The 20,069-nt window shown below is 42.7% G+C and overlaps 1 protein-coding gene across 1 annotated transcript in view; it reads right to left on the reverse strand.

Moving 5' to 3' along the window:
- Nucleotides 1-1,778: 1,778 nt before the first annotated feature.
- The window catches only part of LOC133609363 (glycine--tRNA ligase-like), a 32,526-nt gene continuing 14,235 nt past the window's right edge, over nt 1,779-20,069 (reverse strand). The window contains exons 8-17 of the mRNA XM_072913549.1: nt 19,880-20,029; nt 14,544-14,706; nt 14,312-14,476; nt 14,135-14,243; nt 13,909-14,053; nt 13,757-13,842; nt 8,188-8,297; nt 8,030-8,123; nt 7,771-7,961; nt 1,779-2,130 (exon numbers count right to left, since the gene is read on the reverse strand). Coding sequence (XP_072769650.1) covers nt 2,005-2,130; nt 7,771-7,961; nt 8,030-8,123; nt 8,188-8,297; nt 13,757-13,842; nt 13,909-14,053; nt 14,135-14,243; nt 14,312-14,476; nt 14,544-14,706; nt 19,880-20,029 — 1,339 coding nt within the window. The 3' untranslated portion in view covers nt 1,779-2,004. The remainder of the gene's footprint in view (nt 2,131-7,770; nt 7,962-8,029; nt 8,124-8,187; nt 8,298-13,756; nt 13,843-13,908; nt 14,054-14,134; nt 14,244-14,311; nt 14,477-14,543; nt 14,707-19,879; nt 20,030-20,069) is intronic.

A 20,069-nucleotide genomic window follows, 5' to 3' on the forward strand; every position in this document is an offset into this window, starting at 1 on the left:
TAGTTCATATGGTTCTAACGCGTCAGCAGGGACCACTCCGAGGTTCTTAAAGGCCATGATGGTTCATATGGTTCTAACATGTCAGCAGGAGACCACTCCCTGAGGTTCTCAGAGGCCGAGATTGGTTCATATGGTTCTAACACGTCAGCAGGGAATACTCCGAGGTTCTCAGAGGCCGAGATGGTTCATATGGTTCTAACATGTCAGCAGGAGACCACTCCATGAGGTTCTCAAAGGCCAAGATGGTTCATATGGATCTAACATGCAAGTAAGTACACATTGGCTGCAGGAAGTGTGTCAAATACTGCATGTAAGAACATATCAGCTGCAGAAAGTGTGTCAAATACTGCAAGTAAGTACACACCAGTATGACATCCAGATCTTTTCTTGACCTGATTGCCAACTGTTTCACTGTGTTCTCATCAAAAGCAAACAGTTTTTTGTAACCTAATTATGCAAGGAATTCAAATAATTAATTATTTTAATGTGCCCCAGGTCCTTCATGACAAACTTTGACTCATCAGGTATGACTACAATTGTTTTTAGTTTTCATGAATGGGATTATATTCAATTGAATAGACTGCAAAGACGTGGCTTGGCATTGTCTTGCTGAAATAAGCAGGGGCGTCCATAATAACGTCACTTGGATGGCAACACATGTTGCTCCAAAACCTGTATGTACCTTTCAGCATTAATGGTGCCTTCACAGATGTGTAAGTTACCCATGCCTTGGGCACTAATACAACCCCATACCATCACAGATGCTGCCTTTTCAACTTTGCGCCTATAAAAATCCGGATGGTTCTTTTCCTCTTTGTTTCAGAGGACACGATGTAGACAGTTTCCTAAAAAATTTTGAAATGTGGACTCAGAACACTTTTCCACTTTACATCAGTCCATCTTAGATGAGCTCGGGCCCAGCGAAGCCGGCGGCGTTTCTGGGTGTTGTTGATAAATGGCTTTCGCTTTGCATAGTAGAGTTTTAACTTGCACTTACAGATGTGGCGACCAACCGTAGTTACTGACAGTGATTTTCTGAAGTGTTCCTGCCCATGTGGTGATATCCTTTACACACTGTAGTCGCTTTTTGATGCAGTACCGCCTGAGGGATCGAAGGTCCGTAATATCGTCGCTTACGTGCAGTGATTTCTCCAGATTCTCCGAACCTTTTGATGATATTACGGACCGTAGATGGTGAAATCCCTAAATTCCTTGCAATAGCTAGATGAGAAATGTTGTTCTTAAACTGTTCAACAATTTGCTTACGCACTTGTTCACAAAGTGGTGACCCTCGCCCCATCTTTGTTTGTGAATGACTGAGCATTTCATGGAAGCTGCTTTTATACCCAATCATGGCACCCACCTGTTCCCAATTAGCCTGTTCACCTGTGTGATGTTCCAAATAAGTTTTTGATGGGAATTCCTCAACTTTCTCAGTCTTTTTTGCCACTTGTGACAGCTTTTTTGTAAGGGATCAAATTCCAAATGAGCTAATATTAGCAAAAAATAAAATATCTTGTCTTTGCAGTCTATTCAATTGAATATAAGTTGAAAAGGATTTGCATATCATTGTATACTGTTTTATTTACCATTTACACAACGTGACAACTTCACTAGTTTTGGGTTTTGTACATACATACATGTACTGTACATGAAGTGTACAGTAGTGTACTTACACGTACTGTACATGAGGTGTACAGTACTATATCTAGTCCGTGTTGCTTCCAGCTCAAAAGGCGACATGAGGCTGTGCAAATGAGAGCATGTCACGAGTGGAATGTGGTGTCCAGAAAGTGCTGGATGTTTTTATTGAGTGTTAAATATGTCCGTCTGGAGTAGCAGAATGATGGCGATGTACAACACCTGCGTCCAGGTAGTCCCTTTCAAGCCGATGGTGGTCTTACAGTGCAGACATGATGCCAAGATGGTGGAGACACTGGCCAAATATTCTTCACGGAGGATTTGAATGCAACTCAAGTCTGGAAGTTTCCCCACCAGCGAGCTTCACTCTTCCGCCGTGTCCTTCTTGCTGGTCTCCTGTCCTTCAAAGATGGGGTACTTGCTCTCCACTTCCGCCCAGGTCAGCGCCTCGTTGGCCAGGTCTCGAACAATCCCGGGCAGCTCGCTCACCTGAGAGAGAGTTGTTCATGTCAAATGGTGACGACGGCAGAAGTACTGAATTTTCCGGACCATAGGGCGCACCGGATTATAAGGCGCACTGCCGATGAATGGTCTATTTTCGATCTCTTTTCATATATATATATATATATATATATATATATATATAAATAAAGGAGCAATTATTTTATTTTTTGACTATATATATATATATATATATATATATATATATATATATATATATATATATATATATATATATATATATATATATATATATATATATATATTAGAGATGCGCGGTTTGCGGACACAACCGCGGAGTCCGCGGATTATCCGCGGATTGGGCGGATGAAATTTAAAAAAATAAGATTTTATCCGCTCGCGGATCGGGTCGGGCGGATTAATTAGATTTTTTTTTTTTTTTGTTGTTGTTTTTTTTTGCGGGTGGCAGTTAAACCAATTGGGAAATATATATACATAGTTAAATGTTGTTACCCACATACGAAAAACGAGCAGGCACCTGCAGCATATGCCACAACAGAAGAAAAAAAAAAAAGAGATGGACACTTTTACGGAGCGGAGGGACGCCTCGCCGGGGTCCGGGACCGAGGCTCCTTCCCCCGAGAGGGCCCCACCGGGAGCCGTAGCTGAGGCGATCCGCGAGAAGGGCCCGACGCACGTCCAGGGTCACTACCGCGCCCACCGCACCGACACCCCGCCTCGTCCGCTTTCGCCGCGGCCGGCGTCACGCGCAGCAGGTAAGCAGCTTACCTGCCCGCCACCCCCGTGGCCGGGGGCTCGTAACATGGGTCACTCCGCGCGCTCCGCCCGCGCAGCTTACCTGCTTGCTCGCAAAATGATTATTAGCATTCAGACAGGTTAAAATGTTGCTAAAACCATCACTTTTCTATCAGTCACAGTGACTTTTCAAAACAAAAATATTACAGCAAAAATCATATGGGTTGATTGACATGTTTATTCTGTAAGCTAACTTCAATAGTTTGAAATTATTTTGACAGTTAATGCCAGTTATCCTGTCAACCTTTCACAAGACTTCAATTTGTTAATTGAAAGTATAAATAGTATAAACACTTTTAACAGTATGTCGTGCTGTGAAATACAGCCGACAGGATGGCGCACCAAACACAAAGCAAGGCCATGCTGCAGGAGAACAAAGGACTTCTTTCATTTAAGGTTTGTGATAAACCATCAAACTCATTCGTTAAAAGGACTCTATAGTAATATAAAGCGAATTTTTCTGGACATTATCATGCAAGAAAAGTTTATTTTTGGGATCGCGATCACCGCGTAATGATTTTTAAAGGTTGCATTACATTATTAACTGTCCCATGTGATCAGCCAGTGCGATTGGAAGTCCATGCTCAATTATTGCCTCCGTAAATAAAACTTCGGCATTTATCACATCCAAAGAATCTGTTTGGGCGACGAAAAACGTTGAAAGTTTTCCACTTGTATCGCTAGCAACGGCATTAGACTTGTGTTTTTTTGTCCCAACGTGGTCTTTTACATCGCTAATTCCTCCGTGTCCGATCGAAAAATCTTGTCTGCACAAGGTGCAATTCGCGTAGTTTTCACCCTTTTTTTTTTTTTTTAATTAATATTAGATATATAACAACGGGCGGATGGATGCAGTTCTGATCAAACGTTACATCGGGTGGATGGCGGATGGTTGACGACTTTCTGCCGCGGTTGCGGATGAAATAAATTGCCTATCCGCGCATCTCTAATATATATATATATATATATATATATATATATATATATATATATATATATATATGTCTTAATAAGGTTATCCAAAAAATAGTGCTCGATACCGTAGTAGAGCGCAATATATGTATGTGTGGGAAAAAAATCACAAGACTATTTCATCTCTACAGGCCTGTTTCATGAGGGGTTCCCTCAATCATCAGGAGATTTTAATGGGAGCATTCACATACCATGGTTTATATAGGGCACAGAGTGGGTGGGTACAGGCTGGCGTAGGGGCGTGGTGATTGGCTCATGTGTTACCTAGGAGGTGTTTCCGTCTGTGGCGGCATGCTGATACTCAACAAGCGCAGCGAAATTGTATCAGCATGCCGCCACAGACGGAAACACCTCCTAGGTAACACATGAGCCAATCACCACGCCCCTACGCCAGCCTGTACCCACCCACTCTGTGCCCTATATAAACCATGGTATGTGAATGCTCCCATTAAAATCTCCTGATGATTGAGGGAACCCCTCATGAAACAGGCCTGTAGAGATGAAATAGTCTTGTGATTTTTTTCCCCACACATACATATATATATATACATATATATATACATATATATATATATATATATATATATATATATATATATATATATATATATATATATATATATATATATATATATATATATATATATATATATATATATATATATATATATATAAATATATAAATATAAAAAAAAGGAGTCATATTATTTTATTTTTTTTAAAATGTAAAATACTTCTTTGTGGTCTACATAACATGTAATGGTGGTTCTTTGCTCAAAATGTTGCATAGATGATGTTTTACAGATCATATTCAAGCCTTCTGTTAGAATAATCATGTATATATATATTATCACACAACTTTATGCTTAAGGGCCGTTGCTATAGTTATTATCTGTATTTTTGTATCTGTCTCTATCAGTGTTGTGTCCAGACTCGGCCTGCTGACTGCAAAGGCCGAACATCGGGTACCGGGACGCAGACAAAGCAGAAACGAGGCGATAGCACCAGCGTCAATACATTTGCATTTTTGTATAATCATATATTGTGTCTAAGTGGAGTTGTCGAGATTACCCCCCTTCCCTCAGCGACAGCTTCAGTGATGTAACAGGGATCTTCCAAATAAATAGAGGAAGCACGCGGGCAGGACTTTTAGAACGTAGTTTGGATCTGTAACTAGAATACAGCCCAAAACACGTGTCTCCTCATTGAGCCAAATTTAACTCTGTCTCTGCATGATTCCTTGCTTCTCGTCTGTTTAATAGATGTCATCAGTGTTTGAACCTGACAGTCGCTTCCGGATGCGCTGTTTTGTGGGCGGTCTTATTTACGTGGTTCACCTTCGGCAGCGTCTTCTCCCCGTCATCTTTGTTGTAGCGGTGTAGTGTGCAAGGACGGGCGTGGAAGAAGTGTCAAAAGATGGAGCTAACTGTTTTAATGACAATTACACTTTACTTCAATCAATAACGTAGCAGCATCTCCTCATCCGGAAACAACACCGGAAATGAGTCCTGTGAAAAACCGTCCGACTGAAACTCTCTAATAACTAAAGTTCCTTGTGTGAATAATGTAAAGTCACTACACCGGTATGTTTTAGTGCTTTCATGACGAGTTTACTGACAGATATAAGTAAGAACTTTACACTACTTTATATTAGAAATGCCAACAGCGGAGGATGAATGTCCCATAACAAGAAGATAGAGAAAAAGAAGAAGCTTATCGACTACGATGTCGACACAAACTACAAAGGCGGACGCGTGCAATTTTTCAAGATTTATGCAAATCCTAAATACAGATCAGCGGGTACCATAAGGTAAGAAAAGTTGCTTTTGCATAATATTGCAAAACAAAACGGCAGATAATATGTAATAGGGGTGTAACGGTACACAAAAATTTCGGTTTGGTACGTACCTCGGTTTAGAGGTCACGGTTCGGTTCATTTTCGGTACAGTAAGAAAACAACAAAATATAAATTTTTGGGATGTGGTCCTGATGGCTTCATCTGGCCAAGATCTTCAGCTCTCGCTGGATCGGTTCGCAGCCGAGTGTGAAGCGACTGGGATGGGAATCGGCACCTCCAAGTCCGAGTCCATGGTTCTCGCCCGGAAAAGGGTGGAGTGCCATCTCCGGGTTGGGGAGGAGATCTTGCCCCAAGTGGAGGAGTTCAAGTACCTCGGAGTCTTGTTCACGAGTGAGGGAAGAGTGGATCGTGAGATCGACAGGCGGATCGGTGCGGCGTCTTCAGTAATATCGATCCGTTGTGGTGAAGAAGGAGCTGAGCCGGAAGGCAAAGCTCTCGATTTACCGGTCAATCTACGTTCCCATCCTCACCTATGGTCATGAGCTTTGGGTCATGACCGAAAGGACAAGATCACGGGTACAAAAGAGTTTCCTCCGCCGAGTGGCGGGGCTCTCCCTTAGAGATAGGGTGAGAAGCTCTGTCATCCGGGAGGAGCTCAAAGTAAAGCCGCTGCTCCTCCACATCGAAAGGAGCCAGATGAGGTGGTTCGGGCATCTGGTCAGGATGCCACCCAAACACCTCCCTTGGGAGGTGTTTAGGGCACGTCGGACCAGTAGGAGGCCACGGGGAAGACCCAGGACACGTTGGGAAGACTATATATCCCGGCTGGCCTGGGAACGCCTCGGGATCCCCCGGGAGGAGCTGGACGAAGTGGCTGGGGAGAGGGAAGTCTGGGCTTCCCTGCTTAGGCTGCTGCCCCCGCGACCCGACCTCGGATAAGCGGAAGAAGATGGATGGATGGATGGGTTATTTACCAAATTTGCAAAATCTTCCACCAAAAATATTTTTCTTAGTGGAATATTTAATGTGAAGTAATCGGAACCTTGGATAGGTCAATAGTTCATAATAACATTGATTTTGATTCAATATTATGTTTTGAGCAATGACAGTTTGAAAGAAAAAAAACAGCTTTGTTTTATTAGTCAACATTGCAACTTTTTCTAAATTACATTTAAGCTTTAAGCTTTTTTATTTCACTTTTGTTATGTTTTTGTTTATTTTAATAGTATTTTTAGGATGTGCCGTGGGCACACTTTTGACAGCCCTGCTATAGATAATAAAAAATTAAATGTGATAAATCTATGGATAAAAAGCAGAGCCTAGCGACGCATGCGCGTTTATCATAACTCTCTCTCTCTCTCTGTCTCTGCCCCTCCCTCATTTGTTTTGTTTTTAACCCCTTCTTAACCCTGAACGTACATTGAAAATACATGCAACCCTAACTCAAAATGGCGGACATTTGAGGCATTTAAGAAACTCCGCCCTGACAGCTCCGCAAAAGGACATGTCCGGTGAAAAGAGGACGTATGGTCAGTCTATCGTAGCCCGTTAGCTGCTAGCATGCCGTGTTTTGTGCCTCCGTGTGCATTGTTTACACAACGTGCATTACGCTACTTAATATGTCCATGTAGAAACTCATTCGGTACCGAAACGGTTCGATACAAATACACGTACCGTTACACCCCTAACACACACCATAATAATACTCCTATGTTGAAGCATAGTACAATCCATCAATCAACTTATCCATCGTACTAAAACATTTTGATAGATTTTTGAGCGCCTTGTGTAATGTTCTATATTTTCAATGGAACATAAAAAATGTTGGCGTTGTTTACTTGAGTCATATTGCCATCATATCGCAGTGTACACTTATCTCTTATGTTTGACTGCCATTTACTGGTCACACTTATTACACCAGGTACTAAATAAAATAGCTTTGAGGTGGGTAAGCTTAACCAAACTCATTCTTTATATTAGTTTCATAAGGCGCACTGTGGAGTTTTGGGGGGGGAAAAAAAAAAGGATTTTAAGTGCGCCTTATAGTCCGGAAAATACAGTAACTTGTCTTGAGAAGGTACCTCGGCTCGGATCTGCCTCATGGAGTCGCGGTCCCTCAGGGTGGCTGTGTGAGGCGTCTTGTTCACCGTGTCAAAGTCGATGGTGATGCCGAACGCCACGCCGATCTCGTCCGTCCTGGCGTAGCGCCGCCCGATGGATCCCGAGGAGTCGTCCACTTTGTGAGAGACGCCGTTTTTGGTCATGGCTTCAGCTGCCAAGATGAGGAAGGTTCTCAGTAAAAACACGTCTCACTAAAAATGGCGCATAACTGGGACTTACACAGCTCCTTCACGAAAGGCACAAACTCCTGGTTTTGACTCAGCGGCAGGACGGAGCATTTGTACGGCGCGACAGTAGCAGGGAAGCTGAAGAACTGTCGAGGAGAAAAGATGGCGCTCATCGTGTCTTTGTCCTTTCAGTCGCCGCTGCGCACTCACCGTTCTTTGCTCGTCTCCGCCTCTGACTTGGAAGGTGTGCTCAAAGATGGTGTACATGATCCTGCCGATGCCGAACGAGGGCTCGATGACGTTGGGGACCACTTCCTCCACTGAGGAGCACAAAGGAATGTTCTTCAAGATGCCACTGAGGTTAGTGCTGGACAATTCAACGATCATGAAAATGTTATAATCGGAATAAAACTTGAGTACCGTATTTTCCGCACTATTAGCCACACCTAAAAACCACAAATTTACTCAAAAGCTGACAGTGCGGCTTATAACCCGGTGCGCTTTATATATGGATTAATATTAAGATTCGTTTTCATAGAGTTTCGGTCTCGCAACTACGGTAAACAGCCGCCATCTTTTTTCCCCGTAGAAGAGGAAGTGCTTCTTCTACGCAAGCAACCGCCAAGGTAAGCACCCGCCTCCATAGAACAGGAAGCGCTTCTTCTTCTACTGTAAGCAACCACCCGCCCGCGTAGAAGAAGAAGAAGCGCGCGGATATTACGTTTCATTTCCTTTGTGTGTTTACATCTGTAAAGACCACAAAATGGCTCCTACTAAGCGACAGGTTTCCAAGACGCAATCTCTCCATCCGCACACGGACTACTATTTCACAGCAACTGCCTAAAGACTTTCAAGAAAAGCTGGCTACTTTCCGTGCATATTGTAAAAACAAGATAGCTGAAAAAAAGATCCGGCCAGAGAACATTATCAACATGGACGAGGTTCCACTGACTTTTGATATTCCTGTGAACCGCACTGTGGATACAACGGGAGCACGTACGGTGAATATTCGCACCACAGGGAATGAGAAGTCATCCTTCACTGTGGTTCTAGCTTGCCATGCTAATGGCCAGAAACTTCCACCCATGGTGATATTCAAAAGGAAGACCTTGCCAAAAGAGACCTTTCCAGCCGGCGTCATCATAAAAGCTAACTCGAAAGGATGGATGGATGAAGAAAAGATGAGCGAGTGGTTAAGGTAAGTTTACGCGAAGAGGCCGGGTGGCTTTTTTCACGCAGCTCCGTCCATGTTGATATACGACTCCATGCGCGCCCACATCACGCTGGTTTTTAATATATTATTAAAGTTTGACTGACCTATCTGACTGTTTTTTTGACATTCCTTTAGCGCAGTTAGATGCGGCTTATAACACGGGGCGGCTTATAGGTGGACAAAGTTTTGAAATATGCCGTTCATTGAAGGCGCGGCTTATAACCCAGGGCGCCTTATGGTGCGGAAAATACGGTAGGTCACGCAACGTGCATGCAAATTCCTCAGCTTGTAACGGTGAAACAGATGAGCGAAAAGTAGACCACGTCTACTAGAAGTTTGGTAGGGTTGTCCCGATACCAATATTTTGGTACCGGTACCAAAATGTATTTCGGTACTTCGATACTTTTCTAAATAAAGGATACCACACAAAATTGTCATTATTGGCTTCATTTTTTTTTTTTAATCTTAGGGTACATTAAACATATGTTTATTACAATTTTGTCCTAAAAATAAAATAGTGAACATACTAGACAACTTTTCTTTTAGTAGCAAGTAAGCAAACAAAGGCTCCTAATTAGTCTGCTGTTGTATGCAGTAACATATTGTGTAATTTATCATTCTCTTATTTTGTCTACATTATGAAGGACAAACTGTAAAAATTGATTTTTAAAACCTCTTAAGGCCCAAGCTGTTTGTTTACATGCTTTTTTTTATTTCTCTTTGCTATTTGGGCTTATTGGACCCTAATTAGAATAAAAACTAAGAATCATCTTTTGATATGATGTACTTAGTCCATAAGTAACAAATGTGTACTTCATGTTTAGTGACATGCTAATTCTTATTTTTACACTTTTTGTTTTCCAAATTTCATTGTATGTTATACTCTTCTGACACCACCAGATGGCAGTATAACTGTCCACATAAGCGGCCATAAGACCCCAATTCAGTGGTGTACACAATTTTGGAATTAAGAGCGAAAAGGTGCTGTCCACGCATGTGGCCACTAAGCCTTTAGAGGTTTTTAATCTACTTGTTCATTTACTGTTAATATCTGCTTACTTTCTCTTTTAACATGTTCTTCTTGTACACTTTTGTTAACATTTAATAATCACTTATTTTTCAATTGTTTGGACGCATTACATTAGTTTTGGATGATACCACAAATTTGGGTATCGATCCGATATCAAGTAGTTGCAAGATCATACAATGGTCATAATTTAAGTCCTCATGTGTTCAGGGACGTATTTCCTGAGTTTATCAACATAATATAAATAAATAAAAAACTAAAAAAGATTTTGTGATGCTAAAAAATATTGACGTAATCATAGAAGTATGGACTAGATACGCTTCTGTACTTGGTATCATTACAGTGGATGTCAGGTGTAGATCCACCCATGGCGTTTGTTTACATTGTGACGCCAATGAGCTATTGTATCTTCCTACGGTGTGTAGTGAAGCATGTTTAGCTATTCCTCGTCCTGCAGGGATGATACCTGTAAGAAACTTACTTTGTCGCCATGGAGACGAGGATTAGTGATTTAGAAGTAGCTAAAACACTGCCGACTGCGGCTGGACGTTAGCAGCTAGCAAGCCATGTCTTAAAGCACCTCTTCCTGAGGGCGTTTCAGTGTTATAACTTCACCTTTATTGTTAGTTTTTAAGCCAAAACGCATCCACTCTCCCTTTTCTGTCTACACACTGTGTCTGCTTGTAAGTACTCCGTGTGTGTGCGCTGCACATTATGATGTGTAGTGATGTTTTCAAATCAAGTCTTGAACTATACAAAGTATTTAAATGGTTGGAATCTGCGCTTTTGCATGATATACTAGTTACTATGGCCATCTAATTAGTGACTATGGTCATTTAAGTCACAGCAGCTCAGACGAGGCACCAAGCAGTGTGGGTGGAGAGCGTTTCCACAGAGTGTTTCCAGAGCGGCCAGCCTGAAATGCGGGTGTCAGGGACAGACGCGGAAGGAGATTTTTTACAACAAATTTCTAAAGCTTAGTGATATATCAGATTTTAGGTGTTTTTTTTGTTTTTTTTACCCCTTCGCGTTCATATTTGGCTGTTTGTTGCATTTTTGTTGCTCTTCGCTTGATTGTAAAATATGTCGATCGAGGGGGGGGACGTTCATATGTTGTCAATATTCAGTGTTTTATCATTCATAGTTAATATTGTGAATCCCACATTCTTTATTTTCCATGTACATTCTGGGGGTCTCATTCAGTAAAAAAAATTTAAAATTCCATTCCGTTTTTTAAGGCGGTCTGTCATAACATTTTTAGCATTCAATCAGACATTGTGAGGTTTTGTATTAGTGTTCCTAAAAATCAGATATACCGGCCCCCAGACATTTTTTTCTCTAAATTTGGCCCCCCCGAGTCAAAATAATTGCCCAGGCCTGGTCTATGGTCTCACTCAACTCCCCAACTGACCCATCATCTACATTTATTCATGTTATCAAATTAATGAATAAGGCTGTGAATACCAATAGAAAATAATGGTGATTATTAGAGATGTCCGATAATGGCTTTTTGGCCGATATCCGATATTCTGATATTGTCCAACTCTTAATTACAGATTCCGATATCAACCGATACCGATATATACAGTCGTGGAATTAACACGTTATTATGCCTAATTTTGTTGTGATGCCCCACTGGATGCATTAAACAATGTAACAAGGTTTTCCAAAATAAATCAACTCAAGTTACGGAAAAAAATGCCAACATGGCACTGCCATATTTATTATTGAAGTCACAAAGTGCATTATTTTTTTTAACATGCCTCAAAACAGCAGCTTGGAATTTGGGACATGCTCTCCCTGAGAGAGCATGAGGAGGTTGAGGTGGGCAAGGTTGGGAGGGCGGGAGGGTGTATATTGTAGCGTCCCGGAAGAGTTAGTGCTGCAAGGGGTTCTGGGTATTTGTTCTATTGTGTTACGGTGTGGATGTTCTCCCGAAATGTGTTTGTCATTCTTGTTTGGTGTGGGTTCACAGTGTGGCGCATATTTGTAACAGTGTTAAAGTTGTTTATACGGCCACCGTCAGTGTGACCTGTATGGCTGTTGACCAAGTATGCGTGGCATTCACTTGTGTGTGTGAAAAGCCGCAAATATTATGTGACTGGGCCGGCACGCAAAGGCAGTGCCTTTAAGGTTTATCGGCGCTCTGTACTTCTCCCTACGTCCGTGTACACAGCGGCATTTTAAAAAGTCGTAAATTTTACTTTTTGAAACAGATACCGATAATTTTGAAACAGATACCGATAATTTCCGATATTACATTTTAAAGCATTTATCGGCCGATATTATCGGACATCCCTAGTGATTATTAATTTCCCCATCATCGTCCATACCTGCCAACTTTTGAAATCAGAAAAACCTAGTAGCCAGGGTCCAGGGGCCGCAGGCCCCGGTAGGTCCAGGACAAAGTCGACGCAAAATGATTATTAGCATTCAGACAGGTTAAAATGTTGCTAAAACCATCACTTTTCTATCAGTCACAGTGACTTTTCAAAAACAAAAATATTACAGCAAAATACTGCAGCATTATCAGCAGCAAAGCAAACCAAATTCTGCCAAAGAATTTCGTTTGAGTCTATTTCTTCCGCGAGTATTTTGTAAATGTTTTCGCCTGTGGAAGCCGTATTGCATTCCCTCAAAGACAGAAGTACTGACAATACTTTTCCAATGTCGTCATCGAAATATCGAACACATCGTCATAATCGGTGCTGCCGTCAGTCGACATGCTAAATGGTTCAGTCTTCATGACATCGGCGATACTTTTTGAGGATTCTGTTCCAAGACACTGAATAACGTTTGATGTTTTGGTTCGACCACATCCATATTTTTTGGCGATTTTCGAGTCGGGAAACATTTTCCGAAATAACTGTCCCATGTGATCAGCCAGTGCGATTGGAAGTCCATGCTCAATTATTGCCTCCGTAAATAAAACTTCGGCATTTATCACATCCAAAGAATCTGTTTGGGCGACGAAAAACGTTGAAAGTTTTCCACTTGTATCGCTAGCAACGGCATTAGACTTGTGTTTTTTTTGTCCCAACGTGGTCTTTTACATCGCTAATTCCTCCGTGTCCGATCGAAAAATCTTGTCCGCACAAGGTGCAATTCGCGTAGTTTTGACCCTTTTTGGAACGGATAATTATTCCCGGATAGGCTTTTGAATATTCTTCACGGAATGACTGCAGTTTTCTTTTCGGTTTAAGACTCGTTTGCGATTTTTCTCCGGCTGATTCCATGATCGTTCGCTCGTTTGGAAACAATGGCCTCGTGCTTGGCAGCGGTGCTATAAATAGCCTCGCACATGGCATTCGGAATGGCTCGATAGGAAGTTACGGGAAGCAGTGTCGATTGTCATTGTTGTTACGAGATTTCGTGAATAAAACTTTTTTTAAAAATGGTTTTTTTAATGAATGAAAAACCGTATTTTTTATCACTGCAACCGTAACCCGGAATAGGTTGATGAAAACCGTACTAATTACTGGAAAACCGGAGTAGTTGGCAGGTATGATCGTCCAACACTAACTGAGGCGCAAGCTCACCGTGCAACGTCTTCTGGAACCTCTTGACGCTGACCATGTCTTTCGTGAGCTTGAAGGTCTTCCCCTTAGTCTCAATGGTGAACTCTCTGGAGTGAAGAGAGAAAGTGAGCGACAGAACAAGTCGGGACTTGACCTCGGCCCTGGGTCCTCACCCGGTCTGGTTGAGGAGCTGCTCATGTTCTGTGACGAGGCACTCGTCACAGGCGGCGAGATACTCCACGGCGAACTTGGCATCCTTTTTGTACGCCTTCCCAATGGCTCCTTTGTTGGCCTCAAACTGGACCACGTTGACCACTTTGTGGGCGCGCATTAAGGACTGCAACTACCGCTCGTGTGGTCTACGGTCACCTGCTGCCCGCTTCATGTCTTTCAAGGATATGGGTTCTTTTAGCGGCTTCTCTGCGACCAGGGGCACCTTGGTGGCCTGGGCGTGGCACTTCAGGTCGAAGCAGGAGCGGTCGGCGCAGCCCACAATCTCAATCCAACCCTGAGGGACACAAAGAGCGTGAGGACAGGCGGACGTCAAGGCGGACCAGGCGAGGCGGGGACACGCACGTAGGAAGTTTTGGTTTCAGCGTCCCAGCAGTCGCAGGCGTAGTGAGCCATCTCGTTGTCCATGTGCTGACGGAAACGCAGCTTGTCTTTGGCGACGCCCACTTTGGTGAGATAAAGGTGGATCCTCCCGATGAAGTAACCCAGGACGGAGTTGTTGATCACACCCTGAACAAAGAGGTATTAGTGCAGTAGTGTCACCTGGTGGGCAGGTAGGTGAATGACAGCTTGCTACCTGCTCCACAGCATCTCCCAGCCTCATGACATGCGCAGACTGGCCGCTGGTCTGAGCCTTGGAGGAGTACAACAGGATCTGCAGGTCGGCCACGTTGGAGAACTTGGGATGGACTTTCTCGTTGGGGTCCACAAAGTGCTCGATCTCCGCCATGGTGAACTCTCTGTGGAGGGGACACTTTAGTACCTGACCAACAGAAGCAGGGATGTCACACTTGTTTTGATTCAGGGCCACATCGCAATTAAGGCTACCACTTCAAATGATGTGACGGACCAGGTTAAATGAATGGTGTGACGGACCACATGGAAAGATATGGTGGGCCACATTAAATGACGTAGCAGACCACATGGAGGGTCACATCAGATGAAGAGCCATATTAAATGACACGAACGACCACATTGAATGATGTGACGGACCACATGGAAAGATATGGTGGGCCACGTTAAATGACGTGACGGACCCCTTTAAATAACGTGACGGGCCACAATGAATGACATAAAAGACCACATTAAATGACATGCCACGATAAATGACGTGACACAATAAATGATGTGACGGACCCCTTTAAATAACGTGACGGACCATGTTGGATGACGTGATGGGCCACGTTAAATGACGTAGCAGACCTCCGCCGCTCCCAGTCTGTGGAACGCTCTCCCTGACCACCTGAGGGCACCACAGACTGTGGATGCTTTTTTTTAGATATATGCATACTAGTTTTAGCTATTTGGCGGTTGTAGTTTTTATTTGTATTTATTTTTTATTATCTTTTTTTTATACACTAGCACTTTGAGGTTGTTTACTCAATGTAAAGTGCTTTTTACAAACTGTGTTGGCCCTGCGATGAGGTGGCGACTTGTCCAGGGTGTACCCCGCCTTCCGCCCGATTGTAGCTGAGATAGGCTCCAGCGCCCCCCGCGACCCCAATGGGAATAAGCGGTAGAAAATGGATGGATGGATTATTATTATTACATGGAGGGTCACATCAAATGATGAGCCATATTAAATGACACGAACGACCACATTAAATGACGCGAAGGGCCAAATTAAATGATGTGACGGACCACATGGAAAGATATGGTGGGCCACATTAAATGATGTGACGGACCTCTTTAAATAACGTAACGGACCATGTTGGATGACGTGACGGGCCACAATGAATGACATATAAGACCACATTAAATGACATGGCACGATAAAATGACGTGACACAATAAATGATGTGACGGACCCCTTTAAATAACGTGACGGACCATGTTGGATGACGTGATGGGCCACAATGAATGACGTGACACAATAAATGACGTGACAGATCACATTAAATGACGTAGCAGACCTCCGCCGCTCCCAGTCTGTGGAACGCTCTCCCTGACCACCTGAGGGCACCACAGACTGTGGATGCTTTTTTTAGATACATGCATACTAGTTTTAGCTATTTGGCTGTTCTAGTTTTTATTTGTATTTATTTTTTATTATCTTTTTTTTTTTTAATACACTAGCACTTTGAGGTTGTTTACTCAATGTAAAGTGCTTTTTACAAATAAAATCTATTCTTATTATTATTACATGGAGGGTCACATCAAATGACACGAACGACCACATTAAATGATGTGACGGACCCCATGGAAAGATATGGTGGGCCACGTTAAATGACGTGACGAACCTCTTTAAAAAACGTGCCGGACCATGTTGGATGACGTGACGGGCCACAATGAATGACATATAAGACCACATTAAATGACATGCCACGATAAATGACGCGACACAATAAATGATGTGACAGACCCCTTTAAATAACGTGACGGACCATGTTTTCATGAGTTTTTGTGTAAAAGTAGACAGTTTTATGTCGTCCACAGCTCCTTTACCACATGGGGTCCCCCAGGGCTCAATCCTTGCCCCAATTTTATTTGCGCTTTACCTTCTCCCCCTTGGTTCTATTTTTAAGAAGTACAGTATTGCATTTCATTTTTATGCCGATGATTGCCAGATTTATTTTCCCATGGCACAAAATAACACGGTTCAAAGTCTTATTGACTGCCTGCACGACATCAAAGTCTGGCTTTCAGCTAATTTCCTGAGCCTAAATGAAGACAAGACAGAAGTTATGTTGTTCGGTCCAAGTCGCTCTCCCTCCCCCAACGTTGACCTCGGCACTCTGACCCCGTATCTCAGCGACTCTGTCACAAACCTGGGGGTAAAGTTTGACTCAGATTTTAAATTCGAAAAACAAATCAGCAGCGTCGTTCAAAAAAGCTTTTATCAATTACGCCAAATAGCGAAAGTGAAACCGCTTCTATCAAGACATGATCTTGAGAAATTAATCCACGCTTTTATCTCGACTCGTCTTGATTACTGTAATGCCCTGTATGTAGGCATTAGCCAGGCCTCCCTCGCCCGCCTGCAGCTCGTGCAGAACTCTGCTGCTCGTCTGCTAACACAGACCCGCAGACGTGAGCACATCACCCCTATTTTAGCGTCCCTTCACTGGCTCCCTGTGCGTTACCGAATACATTTTAAACTCCTTTTATTTGTTTTTAAATGTCTAAACAACCTCGCGCCAACCTATCTCTACGACCTCCTTCAGCCTTACTGCCCCACCCGATCCTTAAGATCAGCCGATCAGCTGCTGTTGACGGTCCCTGACACAAGGCTGAAGCTTAGAGGTGACAGAGCTTTCGCCGTTGCTGCTCCCAAGCTCTGGAACGACCTACCTCTGAGTGTTAGACAAGCCTCCTCTCTTCCTGTTTTTAAATCTCTCTTAAAAACATACTTTTATTCCATGGCTTTTAACACTGAGTGATATCCATCCTGCAATGGCGCCCCATAATACACCTGCTGTGATCCTGTTTTTATGTTTTTATTAATTCTATTTTAATTATTTATTTTTTATCATGTTCTGTTTGTGTTGTGTTGTGTTTGCTCGGTACTCGTTTTATCTTTTAACCTGCTCATTGTACAGCACTTTGGCTACCCCTGTGGTAAATTTTAAATGTGCTTTATAAATAAAGTTGATTTGATTTGATTTGATTGATGTTGGATGACGTGACGGGCCACAATGAATGACATATAAGACCACATTAAATGACATGACACGACACAATAAATGATGTGACGGACCCCTTTAAATAACGTGACGGACCATGTTGGATGACGTGACGGGCCACAATGAATGACATATAAGACCACATTAAATGACATGACGCGACACAATAAATGATGTGACAGACCCCTTTAAATAACGTGACGGACCATGTTGGATGACGTGACGGGCCACAATGAATGACATATAAGACCACATTAAATGACATGCCACGATAAATGACGCGACACAATAAATGATGTGACAGACCCCTTTAAATAATGTGACGGACCATGTTGGATGACGTGACGGGCCACAATGAATGACATATAAGACCACATTAAATGACATGACACGACACAATAAATGATGTGACGGACCCCTTTAAATAACGTGACGGACCATGTTGGATGACGTGACGGGCCACAATGAATGACATATAAGACCACATTAAATGACATGACGCGACACAATAAATGATGTGACAGACCCCTTTAAATAACGTGACGGACCATGTTGGATGACGTGACGGGCCACAATGAATGACATATAAGACCACATTAAATGACATGACACGACACAATAAATGATGTGACGGACCCCTTTAAATAACGTGACGGGCCACAATGAATGACATATAAGACCACATTAAATGACATGACACGACACAATAAATGATGTGACGGACCCCTTTAAATAACGTGACGGACCATGTTGGATGACGTGACGGGCCACAATGAATGACGTGACACAATAAATGACGTGACGGACCACATTAAATGACACGAAGGGCCACATTAAATGACGTAGCAGACCTCCGCCGCTCCAGTCTGTGGAACGCTCTCCCTGACCACCTGAGGGCACCACAGATATATGCATACTACTTTTAGCTATTTGGCTGTTCTAGTTTTTATTTGTATTTATTTTTTATTATCTTTTTTTTTTTTTTTAATACACTAGCACTTTGAGGTTATTTACTCAATGTAAAGTGCTTTTTACAAATAAAATCTATTATTATTATTATTACATGGAGGGTCACATCAAATGACACGAACGACCACATTAAATGATGTGACGGACCACATGGAAAGATATGGTGGGCCACATTAAATGACGTGACAGACCTCTTTAAATAACGTGACGGACCATGTTGGATGACGTGACGGGCCACAATGAATGACGTGACACAATAAATGACGTGACGGACCACATTAAATGACATGACACGACACAATAAATGATGTGACGGACCCCTTTAAATAACGTGACGGACCATGTTGGATGACGTGACGGGCCACAATGAATGACATATAAGACCACATTAAATGACATGACACGACACAATAAATGATGTGACGGACCCCTTTAAATAACGTGACGGACCATGTTGGATGACGTGACGGGCCACAATGAATGACGTGACACAATAAATGACGTGACGGACCACATTAAATGACACGAAGGGCCACATTAAATGACGTAGCAGACCTCCGCCGCTCCAGTCTGTGGAACGCTCTCCCTGACCACCTGAGGGCACCACAGATATGTGCATACTACTTTTATAGCTATTTGGCTGTTCTAGTTTTTATCTGTATTTATTTTTTATTATCTTTTTTTTTTTTTTTTTTAAATACACTAGCATTTTGAGGTTGTTTACTCAATGTAAAGTACTTTCTACAAATAAAATCTATTATTATTATTATTATTATTACATGGAGGGTCACATCAAATGACACGAACGACCACATTAAATGACGTGACGGACCACATGGAAAGATATGGTGGGCCACATTAAATGATGTGACGACCCCTTTAAATAACGTGACGGACCACGTTGGATGACGTGACGGGTCACAATGAATGACATAAAAGACCACTTTAAATGACATGCCGGGCCACAATAAATGACGTGACACAAATGATGTGACATTAAATGATGTGACACATTGAATGACGTGACGGACCACATGGAAAGATATGGTGGGCCACATTAAATGATGTGACAGACCCCTTTAAATAACGTGACGGACCATGTTGGATGACGTGACGGGCCACAATGAATGACATAAAAGACCACATTAAATGACATGCTGGGCCAAAATAAATGACGTGACACAATAAATGACATGACACATTAAATGACGTGACACATTAAATGATGTGACACATTAAATTATGTGACAGACCACATTAAATGACACAAAGGGCCCCATTGAATGACGTGTGCCTTAAAAGGACTTCTTCCTGCACTCACCTCACGCGGATGAGTCCAGAACGAGGCGAGATCTCGTTCCTGAAGGAGTTTCCTATCTGAGCAGCAGCGAAGGGGAGTTTTCCCTGGTTGAACTCCAGCAGGCGCTTGAAGTTGAGGAAGATTCCCTGAGCGGTTTCAGGCCTCAGATAGCTGGACGTGAACATGGGAATTAGCGCGGCACTCAAACACT

This window comes from Nerophis lumbriciformis, linkage group LG07 (assembly GCF_033978685.3).
Source record: "Nerophis lumbriciformis linkage group LG07, RoL_Nlum_v2.1, whole genome shotgun sequence".
In the NCBI taxonomy this organism is placed as follows: Eukaryota; Metazoa; Chordata; class Actinopteri; order Syngnathiformes; family Syngnathidae; genus Nerophis; species Nerophis lumbriciformis.